The sequence below is a fragment of the Aquarana catesbeiana genome, linkage group LG02, assembly GCF_042186555.1.
Source record: "Aquarana catesbeiana isolate 2022-GZ linkage group LG02, ASM4218655v1, whole genome shotgun sequence".
Classification (NCBI taxonomy): Eukaryota; Metazoa; Chordata; class Amphibia; order Anura; family Ranidae; genus Aquarana; species Aquarana catesbeiana.
Window position 1 is genome coordinate 451472704 of NC_133325.1, and position 18222 is coordinate 451490925.

General features: G+C 42.8%; 1 protein-coding gene across 1 annotated transcript in view; it reads right to left on the minus strand.

The window, feature by feature from the left end:
* Nucleotides 1-18222, minus strand: part of ZMYM4 (zinc finger MYM-type containing 4) — a gene marked incomplete in the record, with an annotated part of 194477 nt that overhangs the window by 32734 nt on the left and 143521 nt on the right. The window contains 4 exon segments of the mRNA XM_073615589.1: nucleotides 3334-3502; nucleotides 4601-4716; nucleotides 5829-5973; nucleotides 6058-6095. Of these exon segments, the coding sequence (XP_073471690.1) occupies nucleotides 3334-3502; nucleotides 4601-4716; nucleotides 5829-5973; nucleotides 6058-6095 (468 nt within the window).

An 18222-nucleotide genomic window follows, 5' to 3' on the forward strand; every position in this document is an offset into this window, starting at 1 on the left:
ACCTCACTTGAAACAAAGTATCACGTTTTTGTTAGGGAGAGCAAACTGGCCCCATCTGCTGAGCAGAAGTAGTATTAGATGAAGGCATTGCAAGCTTCTTTTTTTAGTGAAAGGAGCACCTTCTTACCAGTGGCTTCCTGGATGAATTTAATGTAAAGGTGCTTATTACAAGCAAGTTCAGCAGACCATGCTTTTAACCCCATAATCCTGCATTCGTGCACAGAGATAAGAGACATTCTAGAGACTTGACAAATGACATTCTCTAGCGTGTTCACACACAAAAAAAAAAAAAAAGGCTTTTTTTTTCTTTTTTTACGCAATTCCTTTTTCATAGGACAAATTTCAGCAAAAAGCTTGAGGAGAATGAATATTCTTTCAGGATTAGGTCAATCCTCAATGCACTATTAAGTTGTGTTCCGTTAGGAAAGGTCTTTTTTTATTTGGCCTGCCTCTAAGTGCCCTTAGGGCAGTGATGGCGAACCTTGGCATCCCAGAGGTTTTGGAACTACATTTCCCATGATGCTCATGCACTATGCAGTACAAATGTAATTCCAAAACATCTGGGGTGCCAAGGTTCGCCATGACTGCCTTAGGGGTTTGGTTTAGGCAATGGACACTCGGGAGCTGCCAGGCAAAGACTGGGCCACAGTTTGTGCTTTATAAAACGCAGGTGTTGAAAAATTGCAGCCCCACTACAATATCTGCATCCCCTTAGCTTTCCTTCATTTCATCTTCAAACAGGTTAGAAGATTCCATCTCTGAGCCACGAACAGAGTCAGAGGGAGAGAGAAAAAGTAGCATTTTTTGGTTTCTGAAAACCGAAGGTTCTAGGAGTGCTGAATGCTTTCTGAAGAATTCAGAGACAGTGGCAGAAAAATCTTTTTTGTCAGAGAGGCTGAATTATGTGCACCTGAAATGGAGTAATGTCATAAGAGAGCAATGCTTCAAAACAAATTACCCTGATTGCTTTTTAAGGTTTCCTGTAGGCCATTAGCAGAATGAATATTAAGACAGACAAAAATGTATAGTTGTTAAAAAGGGTGGGAAGAGAAGTCTTTTCCATCCCCAGAACTAAAGACTGACTCAACGGGCCAGGAGCGAACCGATTCTCAGGGACAGACAATTCAGTCTGCTTAGAAACTTGAACCAGAGCAGCAAAGGAAAGAGCTGATGTAATCTAAGAAGAGACTGGAGACAGGTGGGCTCTAAGAGGGTGACCCACAGTCACACAACTCTCCTGTAACAGCCGAGATAAAGGGTATAGACATGAGAGCCAGAATGCGCTAGTTTCTTTTCCTGAATAAACATCATGATTTTTGATGACGGAAGATTCATCCTAACCCTGGAGACATTTAGACCACCAGGTCAATAGGGCCCAGCTTGACTGTTTCAACAGAGGTTGTCTGAGTGTACCAAAATGGGGGTTTCCATGGGAATGCACTAAGTCAGACCCTGAGGCAAGCACCCTGTAGAATTAGGCTACCTGCCTGCCGAAGGGAAAACTACCCTTCGGCGGGCATGCCTATTCCAAGAACAGGGAAAGGAAAGGGAGGTGACTCATTCACACACTGGATTACTTACGCTGAGGTAAATGGACACTTTAAGCCTCCAGTAATATCCTTGAAGATAATGTGAAGGGTGCCCAGAAAAAAAAAAATATCCAACAGCCCATGAGGTTCCTTCACTTAGAAGAAAAAAAATTGGGTGGGGGGATGGGGGATGTAACGACACCTAGGCTTCGCTGGGGGTTTTGCAAGCTGCCTTGCAACAAGCCAGAGAATCAGGCTTGGAAAGCTTAATTGTCTCTATTCCAAGAATAGGGGGAAGGAAAGTGAAAGTCCTCTCTGGACTCTTCACACTGAGGCAGATGAGCACTTTTGCCTCCAGTGATATCATTGATGATAATGTGAAGGGTATTGGTCTGAAGAGGTGTCATTCCTTGAAGAGCAAGCAGGTCACATGCTCCTTGGACAGAACGTCCATATTCCAGCGATTTAACCAGTGTGCTCTGCGCATGTGTAAACAAGGCATTTCCCTGTTCTGCCTAGCAACATGACAGGGATCTACTGCTCCCAGTGATCGGGAGCAGTGATCTCTGTTCTAGTGAGGTAAAAAGCGCCAATCCCTATTTTGTCCCTTTTATCTGTTCTAGTGAGCCCATCCCCCCAACAGTTAGAAGATGCTGAGGGAACACACTTAACCCCTTAATCGCCCTAATGTTTAACCCCTTCCCTGCCAGTTACATTTACACAGCATTTTTATAGCACTGATCAATGTATAAATGTCATTGGTCCCAAAATAGTGTCAAAAGTGTCCGATCTGTCCGCCGCAGTGTGGCAGTCAAGATAAAAATCTCAGACCGCCATTACTAATAAAAAAAAAAAAAAAATTAATAAAAATCCAATAAATCTATCCCCCATTTTGTAGATGCTATAACTTTTGTGCAAACCAATCAATATACGCTTATTGCAATTTTTTTTTTTACCAAAAATATGTAGACGAATACATATTGGCCTAAATTGAGGAAGAAATTTATTATTTTTTTTTTTTTTAATATATATTTCTTTCGGGATATTTATTATAGCAAAAAGTTAAAAAAAAAATTTTTTTTTTTTTAATTTTTTCAAAATTGTCACTTAAAAAAATAAAAACCGCAGAGGTGATCAAATACCACCGAAAGAAAGCTCTATTTGTGGGGAAAAAAGGACATCAATTTTGTTTGGGTACGTCGTCGTACAACTGCGCAATTGTCAGCTAAAGCGACCCAGTGCCATATCGCAAAAAAGAGCTTGGTCAGGAAGGGGGTAAATCCTTCCAGAGCTGAAGTGGTTAAATAGCGCTATAGTTTTTGTTTACTTTTTTTTTTTTAGCAAATGGATAGGTTTATGCGGTATTTAACAAGCATTTACTTTTGCAAAATTTCCATTATCAAATGCATTATTTGGACTAAATGTGTCACATGACCCAAATATCACATGTAATATAGTTTTGTGAATTTTCCCCCAGTTATTTATCAAGAGAAAGACATGAGTATGTGGGGAAGCAGAAAAGGTAAGATTGTGGTGCCCCTGTTCAACAAATCCCATCATGAGATTCTTCTACTTTCTGCTTCAAACACTCTCTGCCTGTGCACACAAAGCCAAACATGACCAAGGTACAACACTGCACTCACGATTCAGACAACAGAATAGAATAATGTGAAAGCAAAGTAATGACAAACATGCCCATCAACCATAATTTTCTTTTTTCTGGAGATCAATGAAAATTACTATGGTAATAACAAGCTCTACTTTCGCCAAAGCTCTTCACACTACACCCTCTATTGTTGCTCACCTCCGTGTGATGTTTTCTCTTTTTCTTCATCTTCAGCAATCATTTCTGCCATCTGGAGAATGTCTGCCTCAAAGGGATCCGATGGAACTTTTTCTTTGAGGTCTTCAATTGCATCTATAATTTTATCAGCATTGTCCAGAGTTGTGGGGATCAGCACTGGGACTGGAACCTACAAATAAATTTGATTGTTACATGTCATAAAAAAACTTTACAAATGATTTGACAATTGCAATCCAGAGTTTAAAGCATACATATAAAAGACAGTGAGTAAAGCTACACAAAGGTTAGTAGCTTTTCTGCACTAGTGAAATCATCAAGTTCACATTTGTCTGCTTTAGTGTGCTGCATTAAGGCGGCCCATTTATTTTTAATGGGATGCCAAAGTACCAGGGGTGGACAGGAAAATAAACCTGCAGTATTTTTTCAAAAGGTATTGCACCACAACACACAATAGCACTGCAGCAAACCAACACAGGTAAAATGCTAGTTTTCATTAGAAAAAATAAATTGTTAGCTTTATTAAAATAAAAACATATTACTATGCCTTTGTTTAGTGACACACTTTGGCATGATTTTATTACACGTTTCCAAAAGACCTTTTATAGCCAAATACTTGCAACAATCAATTTGTTATATATAGTAGTAGAAATCAATTTTATTTTTGTTAAAAAGACAATTGTTTATTAATCAATTCAAAAACAAACTTCTTGCCTTTGGACAATTTTACAAAAAAGTAAAAAAGCTGCCTTATATCAATGACTATATATTTTTACATTACATTAGAACTTATCTGAATTTTATCACTTCACATTTTAAGTGGCGCAAAGCCCAGAAACAAAATAATATAATGCAGCTTACTAGTGCTTAGATCTGGTGGCTACAACAGGTTTTTTTTTCCCCTGACCTGCTTTCCCCCTTTTTACATGGTGATACTGCCAGTAACACTTCCTATCCTAGGGTCACAGCATTGTTTAATCATACATCAATGAAGGAGAAGCATTGTCACTCAAAAGCAGAAAGTGTGTTTATACTACAGGGCATCGCCTTTCATCTCCATAACATGGCTGAAGGAGTTTTGTAGTCCACAGAAGTGAGCTGGGCGTGGCATATACCATTTCTAAAAGAAACACTGCAGAGTGCATAGGACAGCACTGGATTTCTGGCATGTATCAAAAAACCCCAAAGGGTGCAGATATGGTCTTGCCCTGTACTAATCAGCTTTACAGGAGAGTTCTAGCATTATCAGTAGACCAAAAAAGAAACTCACGGGTAGTGGTAAACTTAGCGGGACTGGGGCAAACTGGGTGTACAGGTGCATGGGAACAGGAATAAACACTGGCACGGGTACAGGAAGCACCAAAATCTGTGGTTTTCCATCATCCTCTGCAGAGAAATACATAACAGTCAAACAGGATATATCATACAAAAAACAAGAGGTCATGTCAAATTTTGAAAGTCTCAAAGAACTATTATATGACATTTACATGCCTGTTCCTTCCAAGAGAATACCTACACATTCTCAATATATACATAAACTAACATTTATTTGTGGAAATGTACACAGGGTACCTTGTATAAATGCTCAGTCTTACGGCATTTGGCAGTTTCGGCGGCGCTTAACTGAATTTGGGGAAGTGACAGCCCAAGGGACTTCTGCTGAGCTGGAAAATGGGGACAGTGTTTGGGGGGTGGACTAGAGTCCTATTCTCCAGGGACATCATTCCTGCCTCAAAGATAAAGTATAACGAGTGGCTGAGCCAGGGGTTGAACTACAAGGATACTTCTAACAGCTCTGTTGGGATGACCTGATATTAAGGTGAGAATAGTTGCGATCAGGAGCACTGCAGAGTCAGAATGTGAGGGATAATAATTCACTGCTGACTTGGGGATGGAAACCATGAGATCTACTGGGACAATGTACCGTTTAGCAAGGAAATCCCGGACTGCTGCACTCTGAAAACGGTCATCTTTATTTCAAAAAGTTATAAAATCCAACAAAAGTCATCAGATACGATAGGGGAATAGCGATAGCTAATGCGTTTCACATACAGAGATGCTTACTCATAGCTAAAAGATAAGTGAATGTAGTCACAGCTAAATAGAACAAAAGGATAAAAAACCACCAATAAGAAAGCAGCATGAAATCTTTGGTAGAGAATAATGCTAAATTGCAATAGCATTGCTGAACTGGGGATGGGGGTCAATGATAAAATGGAGCCAGCAACACTGGATGAGATGGTAAGACAGAGGACAAGTGCAGGCGGTATACTTTTTTTTTTTTTTTTTACAACAAGCACAAATTTGATTCTCTTGTACTTTTTACTGTTCAATGAATGGGCAATCTTCTGCCAGTACATACAAGTTCACAAACACCCATTTTATCAGTATGGTTATACTTCTCTTCGGTACATGCAGTAGTGCTGAAATGTAATGTATATTGATGTTTTTGCCATGAGAAAAAATGCATCCCTACCAAGCTCCAGTTTTACGTATACCTGTTTGACACTCCTTGTGTTGTGTGTGAGGTTTACAAGAGGTGGCCTTGGTCTGGGACAATGGCTTGCACAGTAGAGCTTTGTTCTTGAGGATTCTAGGGGGCTGCGAAGGAGGAAGCTTTAGGGCATCTGTTTGGGTACTTGCCTGAAAGAGATATCATTAAATATTAACAAATGCGCAATACAAAATAAGTCACAATGTTCTCATATTGAACATCACTTTACTTACATCTCCAATGATTTTAGCTGTTACAGTTGGAACAGCACCTGCAAAAAAATAAGTAAAAAGCATTGATTAGGAAATCATACAAAAAGGAGTACCTAGACCCGTGGCGTCAATCAGGTTAAAAGAAATACATTTCACAAATAATAGTTTTGTTGTCTTTTTACTTTTTTTTTTTTTTTTTGGTCAAAGATACAGAGATGAGTTTAATTAGCTTGCTATACACATCTAGTGAATATGGGTTAATTAAATAATAAAAAACTTCGACCTTGGTTCATAAAATAGGATTTTTGTAAAACTCTTTCCTTTGGAGTCCCCAGAGGGACCCAGGAATTCAAATACTGTTGAAATATACGGTCGTCTACAACAGCCTCTCTCAACCAGTGTGCTCATCTGACAGCCCTTCTCTCCCCTGATCCCGCGGCACACTTGAGAACCTCTGATGGCACACCAGTGTGCCACGGGATCAGGGGAGAGAAGGGCTGTCATATGAGCCCGGTCTCCCGCCGAACTGTACATCAGCACTGTGAGAAGCTCCGTCAACCTCAGCAAAGGGAAAGTAAAGTGCAGGGGAGTGTGCTGTGCTCTCTGCTTCCCCCTACAGTGCAGTACCCGGCTGAATGAGGAAACTGGAAAGGTACTGTGCTAGAAGCTAGATTTGTTTTTAAAGGGCTTTATACATGTGCGTGTGTGTGTGCGTGCACGCAAGTGAGTATGTGTGCGTGCGCAAGTGAGTGTATGTGTGCATACATGTGTGTCTGTATGTGCATATATGTTACTTTTAATCCTGACCCCCCCCCCATTCCTGTACCATCAGAACTGCTTTTGTAGGGCTAGACTGTGATAGCAGCAAGGACTGCTGCTCCTCTGAAAAGCAATCCATGCACAGATCGCTTTTCAGAGACATTTGACAGGCGGTAAAGAGGGATTATGTTGCCTCTTCACCACCTGTTTTATTGCAGCATTACTACACCGCAACCATGCAATGCATACAGTTGCGGGGTAGTTGCAGTGCAGCCCCATTCACCCTGGGTATACCTTCAGCTGCAGCCACAGCATGTGTACACACCCACTGCTGCCCCTGCAGCTAAAAGGGGAGAAGTTGGGGGCGGTAAAAACAGCTCAACCATGTGGTTTTGCCGCCCCTCCAACTTGACATGTGAACAAGCCCTTGGTTCACATCTGTGTGGCTGCGTGCTGCATGTAGGGCAGCCCACTCATTTCAAGGTGCTTCCCTACCCACAAAAATGCAGGGACAGAAGTCTCCTAACTTTTTTTTTTTTAAATTGCACTGCACCAAAAGCACCCCACATTTTCCAATGTGTGGGGTACCATTAAGAATTAATGGCACCCCTAAAGAGCAGAGCATTTGACTGTGTTAGGAATGAGTGTGATTTTGCACGTGTCCCGTGACACACAGTAACTTGAACCAAGCCTTGGACTGGGGCGCCTCAAGACTGAAAATACTTTTTAAGGGCTCCCCGACTGGAAAAAGGTTGAGAAACACTGGTCTACAGGATTGAACATTGGTAAACAAACTTTTTGGACAGACAAGGATAGCCCCTCCTACTCCCATAGAATGCCTCAGGTTTTGTGGCAAAGCAGCACAAAGAGCATGATCATACACACAGAGGGGTGGGACCTGTATCCCTAAATAAACTCCAAGAAAAATATTTTACAGTACTTAGGTCTGCCTGTTACGAATGACAAAGACATTCTTTCTGAAGGAAGCAGTGGTAGCGAAAAGTTCTCACAGCCTGAACTTCATCCAGGCAATCCCCTTCTGATAAACTGGAGCCAGATACAGGGACGGAAGAATGATATCCTGGTTGAGGAAAAAAAGGTCAAAACTAAAGCAGGTGTGAAGGAAGTTCTTGACTTCAACACCACCTTTTCTTTGTTTAAGACCAGAAAGGGGACTTTACAAGAAGAGGAAGCCAGATCAGACACTTGCCTCACGGAGGTGATGACAACATAAAATGTAACCTCGTGAGTGGGAGAGAACGGAAAGGGGAATATTCCCGACAAGTTAAAAAAGTTTTTTGAAGTGCCAAATTGAGATCCCACAGGGTTAGAGTGGAGAAAAACAGTGAAACCACGAGAGACACTCTGCACAAAGATCTTCAAAGAACAGGAAGTCGGCAATCTCTGGAAAAAGTTTGCAAGCTCAGAGAATGGACTTTGATGGTATTGAGCGCCAAATGTTGGTCTACACCCATCTGTAAAAAAGTGAGAATTTGCCCTACAGAGAATTTCCTGGGGTGATGAAAATTTCTACTTCACCTTGCACAAAGCAAAGTAAGCCTTCAACTTATGGTGATACTTTGCAAAAGTAGACTTCCTAGCTTTTAGCACTGCTGGACTCACAGATTCAAACACACCCCTATCTGGTCAGAACATGGGTTTCCACTGCCATGTCGTTAAAATTCAATGAATGTGAAGCAGGGTGATAAATTGGTCTTTGAGCCAGTCTGAAGAGTCCACAGTGCATCTGCCAGGACTCTTATAGGGTTGGAGTAAGATATCTGCCTTGGCAATTCCAGAACCATGAGAATCACTGGAATACCATCTATAGACCTGGTGGATTCCATTTTTTTTTTTGGGGGGCGTGAAAGAAGACAGAGCCTTTAGGGTCCCAAGGTCCAAGATAGGATGAATGGCAACTTTTGGTTTGGAACGATACAATGGTTGGGAGTACAACCTTTGGAACCATTCTCCCACAGGGGCTGGTATGACGACGCCCTGCTCCAGAAGAGCCACTGGGACTGCATGAAGGTTTGCCAATCTGTGCGGTGACACAGGTAGGTTGGAAGTTTTTAACCAGAAAATGGTCTGGGAGTGAAACTAGCTTGTAGTCCTTTGTACACTACCACCTTCATCCAAGCACCTGAGGTGCAGGTTATCCAATTGTTCACAGGTTATCAGACATCCTCCCAGTATGAAAAGTGGGGACAAACCCACATTCTAAGGAAGATTTACCTGAGGGTAACTTGGGGGACTTAGAAGTCCAAGATTTACAGGTGAACTGGGTCATAGGCGTGGGTTTGGATTTGGAAGTTGAAAGCACAGAGGAACGTAAAGAACATTTCTTGGATTCTGTCAAGTGGTGAGTCTTTGCAGATTGAGCCTTAGATTTCTTTTGCTGAGGAAGATTAGTTCTCTTGCCCCTGGTGGCATCTTTGATGAGGGCATCCAGGGTAGCACCAAAGCGGTGCCGTCCCTCAAAGGTCATGCAGATCAAGTGCTTTTTGTGTGCAGGCTCTTCAGCCCAACATTTTAGCCAAACAGTCCTCATATTCACTGACTGGAAACTCATAAGGTAGACAAGGCAGAAGACCTTAAAAACTGATTCATGCTGTAACTTAGGGGTTGCCAGATTAAAGGTCATAACTAAGATAATTTACCATGCAGGACCTCTTGGAGAACAGAGCCCTAAAAAAGGGCCTCATATGGCTTATAGATGGGGTCTATAAAATAGGTGCATCCTCCACTGGGACCGTGGATGCTATGTTAAGACAGGATGCTGCCGGATTCAGAGGGAGCAGCCCTCTTACCAAAATCTTCCTCAAAACAGGCCAATCGATGCTTTGGAGGTACTAACATCTTGCCAGTATATTTCACAAAGGAAAACTGCATACAGCAGGCGCACTAGAATGTATAAGCAGCCTTAACACAACCTTGACAAAGGACAGCATGAGGCTACAGCTTGGTACTTGAGTTTTAACATAGTGAGTACTGCATCAGTAAGAGCAAAAACCGCCTTGATTTGGGAGTAAATGGTAAAAGACTGCAACTAGGTTCATTCACTAGGGCTGGGCAGACTCAGCATTAAACAGTCTTGCTGACTGAAGGCTCAGAGGCATGCAAAAGCCACTAGCAGGTCAGAGAGGAATTTTACAGAAGTTGTACGAGCATGTTTATGGACATTAAACGAACATTAAACGAACAAGAAAAAAAATGGCTAACCAGTATCCATTCCTTCCTCCGGTAAGCAGCAGTATAGCCTGACCATACAAGACTTCCTGGGTCCCTCAAGGACAAGATAGAAAGCCTATCTTGGAGACACAGGAATTCAGATACTGTTGTGAAAGTCCAGCTGAGGGGAGGGCAACACAGCACCTGGTAAAAGGCCAAACAGAGATGAACTGGGGATTTCCTACTGTCCACGTGAAGCCAAAATCTGACACCTAATGAGGCTCAGCCTTCCCCCAACCTAATAGGGGAAGCCTGCCACACGATCAGAAGGAAAACACAGAGAAACAAGAGATGTTAAAGATCATCCCCCACATGGAGGAAACGCCAAAATGGAATCATGTGAGAAGCTAATAAACCAAAACCTACCAAAATAGATAGAACAAGAACCAAATTGCTGAGTGGAGATGAAAAAAAAAAAACACAACCTGACGTGGTCAACAAGAAATGGTGTCAAGTCCCTAGTAGTAACCAGTCTCGAGACAGAACCTAAGACCAGCAGGTGCAGGTGAGAAAGGCCAAGACCGTTTAAGGCGGCCCACAATCTCATTAAATATAGACAGTGGGAACTCTGGATGCAAGTTAGATGGCGAGTACAACCCATGGTCTGGCATGTTGTATGTCCCCAGATAGATCTAGGATTCATTTCTGCAGGAAAAGGTGAAGGAGCACACTTAAACGTAAAGGCCCCCGATGATGGAGGTGGGAGACTTGACCTCATCCAGCAGAGTTGAGTGAAACTGTTGAGTGAAACTGTTGAGGTAGACCCCCCCCCCCCCCCCCCCAACAATAGAGTAACTAGATTCCAACCATCAGTGCCCTTAGAGGATAAAAAGTTAAAAAGTCTTCGGGACCGGGTTCAGCCATGGCAGCGGGCCTGTCCCCTAAGTGTCTAGATACAGAGATGCTGTGACCACGATTAAGCAGCTAGGCCCAAAGTGCGGGGAAAGGCCTCAATACTCACAAACTCAGCTGGTGTTTGATGAGTATCAGATGGCTGGGGATCACCAGGTCACTCTGTAGGTCGACAGTAGGAATGGACTGTTGACTGAAGTTCCATGTGGTGCTTTGGGATAGCAGAAGCAGCAGGAGAACAATGCTTCCTGTATACTGAAAAGTGAAAGAGAAAGTACAAAGGGCACTTGTGAAGTCTGCACACAGTCTATCAGCATTAATCCTCACAGTAAAACCGGTGGTAGTGCCTGCCTTATGAAGGCAGAGCAAGCGCTGAAGCAGTGCCATGGATCTGAACCTGGAAAGCACTCGGCAGTACTTGGAAGTCTAAAAGGTGCCACAAGCAGCATCCAGTGCAAAAGATCACATGCAAGGCAAGATCTATAAATCCAGTCCAGGTACGGCACTCCTAAACTAGGCTGAGGAAAGGCTGATCCCATTAGCTACAATGCACAGACCAGCACAAGCAGCTATGTAGAATAATCTTGACTGAAGTCAATGGAGGAACTCAAAAATGAAATTGAAACAAAAAGACTAGGGAGGATTGATTAGGCATTCTGAGTAGAGCAGTTATCCTAGACTAGTCTACTTTTTTTTTTTTCTTTTGCCAGTGTCCAATTCTCTACTAAGCAGCAGCATAACCCAGTCGTATCTGAGAAATAATGGGATCTGTGGTTTACCTGTAAAATCCTCTTCTTGGAGTACCATCACATCACACAGGGCATTTTCATCTCCATTACAATTGGATTATGCTGCCACCTTCAGGTAACTGGACACTGGCCTCCTAGGTAAAAACCCGTTAAGCAATACTTCAGTTTTTTGTAGCAAGCCATAAACCACAAAGGCAGTGAGGGGTGGGATCATTGTGTCCTGTGATGTACTTCAAGAATAATATTTTTACAGGTAAATGAAAAAATCCCATGTTCTTCATCATACATCCCAGAAAACAGGGTATCTTCATATACATTATGATAGAGATGTTCCGAACCAGTGAACGTGAGGGGAGGGCAACACAGCAAGCCAACATGCTCCAAACAACTAAACCATTGTAGGCCAGAACCCTATGCAGCATCTTGCAAAGCATGCCAAGCAAAGGTACTATCCTCATCAGATGCCATACACATGGTAAAACTTTGTATGAACTGAAGATGAGGTAGCAGTTTTACAAACTTCAGCTACCAAAGTCTGATGACGAATGGCCTAGGAGGCAACAATACACCTGGTAGAATGAGCTTTTTATTTTATATACCATAAGCTTGGGAGATAAGCTAACAGATCATGAGAAAATGGTAGATTTTGACGCTGTGGCCTTCGGGAAACAGCACAAAAGGTGTGAATCCGACTGACAAACTGTCAACTTAATGTAATGCCTGATAGCAAAAAACATTTTTTTGAGTGAACATCCTTGTCCCCTGCTGTCTAATGAATAGGACAGAAGGACGGCAACACAATGTCTTGGTTGGGATGGATGAAAGAAACCACCTCAAGTAAAAAAGGACAGCTGCGGTTGTAAAACCACCTTCTCTCAGTGGGAGTACCAGGGAATGGTTCCTTACAGGAGAGTAACCTACCAAGTCAGGACTAAAGAAATATCACGGATGGGTTTAAATGGAGATTTCTGCAATACAGAAATGACCAAACTGGGGTCCCACAGAGTTTTAACCAGTGAAACAATATGCATGACACCTTGGACAAGGGCACATACCAAGTAATGGGAAGCATTTGGTCTCTAATAAACGACTGCACCAGAGCCAAAATTTGACCCTTGATCGTACTCTGTGCCAGTCCCCGGTCAAATCGGACTGGAGAAACACCAGGAATCAGCCTACAACATACTTACAAGGATGAAATCCTGAACCTTACAGCAGGTAAAACAGGACTTTAAAGTCCTTTTGTAAATCTTCCTAAAAGTCACCTTTAGTAGAGTAGGAATGACTGAATCAGAATCCCCTACTGCTTAAGACCCTGGATTCAACACCCTTGCCATTAATGCCAGTGACTGCAAAGAAGAATGGAGGATTGGACCTTGCAACATAAGGTTGGGTCAATCTGAAAGGGTCCAAGGGTCGTCTGCCAACATGTTCACAATGTCGAAGTATCAAGTTCTCTTGGCCAGGCCAGGGTGATCAAAATTTCCAGAATGCCTTCCACTCGAGCAAAACAGATGAGGAAGAAGCTTAATGGTGGGAAGAAGAATAGGTTAGGGATAACTGGTCCCACAGTGTCACCAGAACATCCACCTAAAATGCTGGAAGATCCCTGGTCCTGGAAACAAACCAGTGCAATTTCACATTGAACCTGGACACCAGAAGATCTACACCCAGGGTTTGCCCACATTCACCCAGAGGTGTTCGAGGAGCTCTGCTGAACAGTCCACTCCCCCAGAGGCAACTGTTGGCAGCTGATAAAAACAATCTTTCAATAGAATATAAACATCGAACGGCATGGGAAGTTCCACCCAAGACCGGATGAGATGCACTTCCTTAGGCACAATTTCTGGTCTTCATTGATTTAGATACAACACTGCTGTGGCATTGCCTAACTGAACAGGGAGGCCCCTCAGCTGCACTGACCAATGTTTAAGGGCAAGGCGAATTGTCCTCAGTTCCAGGATGTTGAAAGGCAATGTCTCCCTGCAGTGACAAAGTTCCCTGGACCAAAACATTGTCTCGAACTACACCCAGCCCACCTTGCTTGCATCTATCATCAGAACTCTTAAAGATGGAGAGAGAAACCAATTCAGAGAGTCACGTGCTCAGGAATAACAGAATTCAAGAATCCATTGACTGGATCCTCCTGTCCCATGCCACCAAGACATTCTGTTGAAGGAGCCTGGAATGAAATACCTCGAAGGAGGCTACGACCTTTCCCAGAACACTCATGCAAAGGTAAATCTAGGGATTTGTCAGCTTACTGACCAAGTCTGAGAACTCAGAGCAAGACATTTGTCTGGAGGAATGATCACTTCTGCGTAGTCAGAATTCATTCAAATCTCTTCAGAGTGTGCCCAGTGTTCTGGATAAGACAGTAACCAGAATAATTGTATAGGTGTACTGAACAAAATGGAATAAAATCAGTGCCCCAATGAACAAGGTAAAAACATGTGAAACAATACAGAACAATGTAATATGATGATAATTAATATAAAAGCAGGAGCTTTTATAAAAAGCTAGATAATGCGGGTAGCCCAGAGTGCTATGCAATACACTGCTGAACTAACTCTGGAAGTGCTGCTTCAATCCAGCATGGTGGTGTACTACGTGGCTGTGAAAAACAGAGGAGGGAGAGAGAAGTGTAACAACCATAGTGTAGAGCATGTAAAAAACCTAATTTAATGGAAAATGTAAATTGCACTCACAATAATAGAGCTCAGCAGGCAATCAGGAAGGCCTTGCCTTGGCCACTGGCAAGGGGAGCATGACTGGAAGCTGCTAAAGAAGCAAGATTGCTTTGAAACGCATTTCTGTCCCAGCTCCAGCATCCTCCAGCGATGCAAGGCAACTTCCATAATCGGGCTCTGCTTTCGATCATCTGCTCCTCAGTGGGAGACTCCTTCTCTGCTCCCTTGCCAGTGGCCAAGGCAAGACTTCCTGGTTGCCTGCCTGTACCTGCCCCAGAAGCTGCCTGACTGTCATGTTGAGCTCAATTTTTATAACTAAGCACAATTTACATTTTCCATTAAATTAGTTTTTTACATGCTACACTTGGTGATTGCGCTTCTCTCTCTCTCCTTTTTGTTTTTCACTTCCATTGATGAAAGCTAAGTGCATACCGCATCTGCCAGGAAGCCCACATTAGTCTCCTGTTTCTGAGACAGACCCAGACCCTCAGCTTCCTTCTGTGAGGACATGTCTACAGAGAATTCCAGATCCCAACAGATAACACTTTTTCCTCATCCAAAGAAGTCCAATGTCTCATTCTCCCTTAAAATAGGAGACAGGGAAGGAGTGCCCACATTTGCACCATTGAGAACCCCTGAGAGAAGATGTCTCTGTTCAGATATGGATGAAGAGAATTCCTTTGATGTGCAGAGTCAAATGGGCAGGGATTCTTGCCTTTTTATGGCAAGTGTCCATTCACCTGAAGATGTAAGCAGATGAAGTAGACTTTCATATCCTACCCCTCAACATAATTGAAAACTATTGTTTTTGTGTAGGAAGTACCTTTTTCATAAAGTACTTGCTCCCACCTTCCTTATTCTTCGCCTAGGTGAAGATGTTTACTTATCAGGGAAGTAATAGCCAGCTACCAAATCCAAGATGGTGACACGGGAATTAAGACAGCACTGAAAATTGTGTGTTGTACAAAGACAGTGCAGAACATCATGGGCTGATAAATACCTGTTTTGTAAGAGTCAGCAGCTACAGTATTCAAAGCTGCTGACTTTTACCTTTAGCAGACCCGGCTGAAGGTCCTCATTAAATAATGCAAAATTTATGGCAATCCTTGTGATAGCAATAAAGTTGATGTAAAAAAAATAAAAAGACAATGTAAAAAAAAAAAAAAAAAAAAAAAGAAGGGGAGAAAGGTTTTAAAGTGCCCCCCCATGCTCATGCCAAATGCAAACATGTATGTAGGTCTTGCACGCATATGTAAACAGTTGATTGAATCACACGTGAGGGTAGCGTCATGAACATCAGAGCGGCGATAAATAACTAGCGCCAGCGCTCCTGTTTAACTCTAAACTGGTAACCTATGGAAAGTTGAATGTACCGTAATTTGTCGCCGTTCCATGGGTATGTGCAATTTTAAAGTGTGCCATGTTAGGTATCCATTTACTTGGCATAACATATTGTAGATTTTACCAAAAATGGGATATTATATTGTGTTTGTGTGCACAAAGATTCATTAAATAGTGTTTATTTTTCTGAAAATTTGTGTATAATAAAACTGCTGTGCAAATATCGTGTGACAAAAAAACTGCAACAACCGCCATTTTATTCTCCAGGGCCTCTTCTTTCAGAAAATATATAATGTTTGGGGGTTCTAAGTGACTTTCTAGAAAAAAAATGCAGATTTTTACATGTATTTTTTGAGCAGTGTATTGTGGTACCATTTATTGCAAATGGCTCCCCAATGCACTGTACAGTAGTGGGTAAAGAGATGGTGTATCACAATGAACATAGCATAGCATCACCACCAAAAAGTGAGAGTCAGATATTCTTGCCTGCACTGCAGTAGGACATTTAAATGCCTGCTAATGCAATGCCAACATATGCTTTAAGAAAAACTTCATCCAGCTACTTGAGATTTTAATCCACCACTTATGCCGGCCATACACGGTTCGAATTTCGTAAGAATTTTCTTTCGAAAATCGTATGAAAGAATTTTCGTATGAATTTCGCACCATTAGTGGGCTGCAACAACGGCCGATTTTCGTGCGGCAATCAAATTTGAGGTATCGTAACATGTTGGAAATTTTTAGAAAAACGAACGATTTTCTAATCAATGATGGGAGAATTGTGCGAGAAATGTAATAAGAAAAGAAATTTATGGAGAGAAAAGAAGATTCTCAGCCAAGAAAAATTCTTTTCTGTAGCAATTCGACCGTGTATGGCCTGCTTTAGGCCCCATTCCGCAACTATAAAAATTTCACTGATGTTATTACACGATCCGCTTTCTAGACGAAAAGTTCCTGCGTAATGATCAGTATAATACTAGCATATAGATGCATTTAAAACGCCGTAAAAAAGGCATAAAAATGCATAAGCGTACATAACTGTTTTTTTAAGATGTATTTTCCCCTTTATTTAAGCCTTAATTTACATGCGTACAAATGCATTTATCTGCATAAGTGTGTAAATCGAATGTTCTTTAGATGCAGATTTTGAAAATCTGTGTTATGGATCAGAAGCAACTCGTGTTTACGAACCTGTGTGAATGGTTCCAGTTGAAAACAAAGCAGTGGTGTTCAGATTCATAAAACACTATATGCAGTCTTGTTTTTTACAGGGGCTGTGTGAATGAAGCCTTAAACACCTGTGTTTACCTTTTTTAAATGCAGACGTGATCTGAGAAGTAAACCACTTTTACGCTTTCCAGTTAACTTGCTGTTTAGATATTACTGCGCTAAGGTAGTTTTACCCACGATTGAGGTTTCTAATCAGAAACTGGACACACAGGGGTTGATTTAATAAAACCGGAGAGTCAAACTCTGGCTACCCGTGCAGAGCTGCACCAATCAGGTTCTAACTTCAGCTTATTCAATTAAGCTTTGACAATAAGGCTGGGTTCACACTGGTCCGACAAACGCTCCGACATTGGGAGCTCATGTCGCATGACGTGTGAAATTCAATGTTTCCCTATGGGAGCTGCCCTAACTGTTCCGACTTTACAAATGCTCCCTGTACTACTTTGGTCTGACTTTGATCCTACTTCAGCCCATTGACTATCATTGAAGTCGGATCAAAGTCGGATCGCCATCTCGCATGATCCGACTTCGGCATGCGACTTGTGCTCAGATGATCTTGAGGGGGAACTCCGCACCAAATTTTAAATAAAAAAACCCGGCATGGTTTCTCCCTCAAAGGGCATACCAGGCCCTTGGGTCTGGTATGGATCTTAAGGGGAACCCCCTACAACGAAAAAAAACGGCGTGGGGGTCCCCCCCAAATCCATACCAGACCCTTATCCGAGCACGCAGCCTCCGGCCGGTCAGGAATGGGGGAGGGGACGAGCGAGCGCTCCCCCCTCCCCCCCGAACCATACCAGGCCGCATGCCCTCAACATGGGGATGGTGGGTGCTTTGGGGGAGGGGGGGCGCCCTGTGGCCCCCCCCCACCCCAAAAGCACCTTGTCCCATGTTGATGAGGACAAGGGCCTCTCTCCCGACAACACTGGCCATTGGTTGCCGGGGTCTGTGGGCGGGGGGCTTATCGGAATCCGGAAGCCCCCTTTAATAAGGGGGGCCCCCAGATCCCGACCCCCCCACCCTTGTGAATGAGTATGGGGTACATCGTACCCCTACTCCCATCCACCTAGGGAAAAAGTGTCAATAAAAAAAACAACACACTACACAGGTTTTTAAAGCAATTTATTAGACAGCTCCGGGGGTCTTCTTCCGACTTCGGGGGTCTCTCCGGTTCTTCTCTGTGCTCTCCGGGTCTTCTGACGGGCTCCTCCACTATCTTCTGCTCTTTTGCAGCTCTTTTGCTAGCGGTGGCCCGGACATCTGCCTACTTGTCCTTCTTCCCTCTTCTCTTCTTCCGATGTTGACTCACGACGCTCTCTCCAGCTGGAATGCTC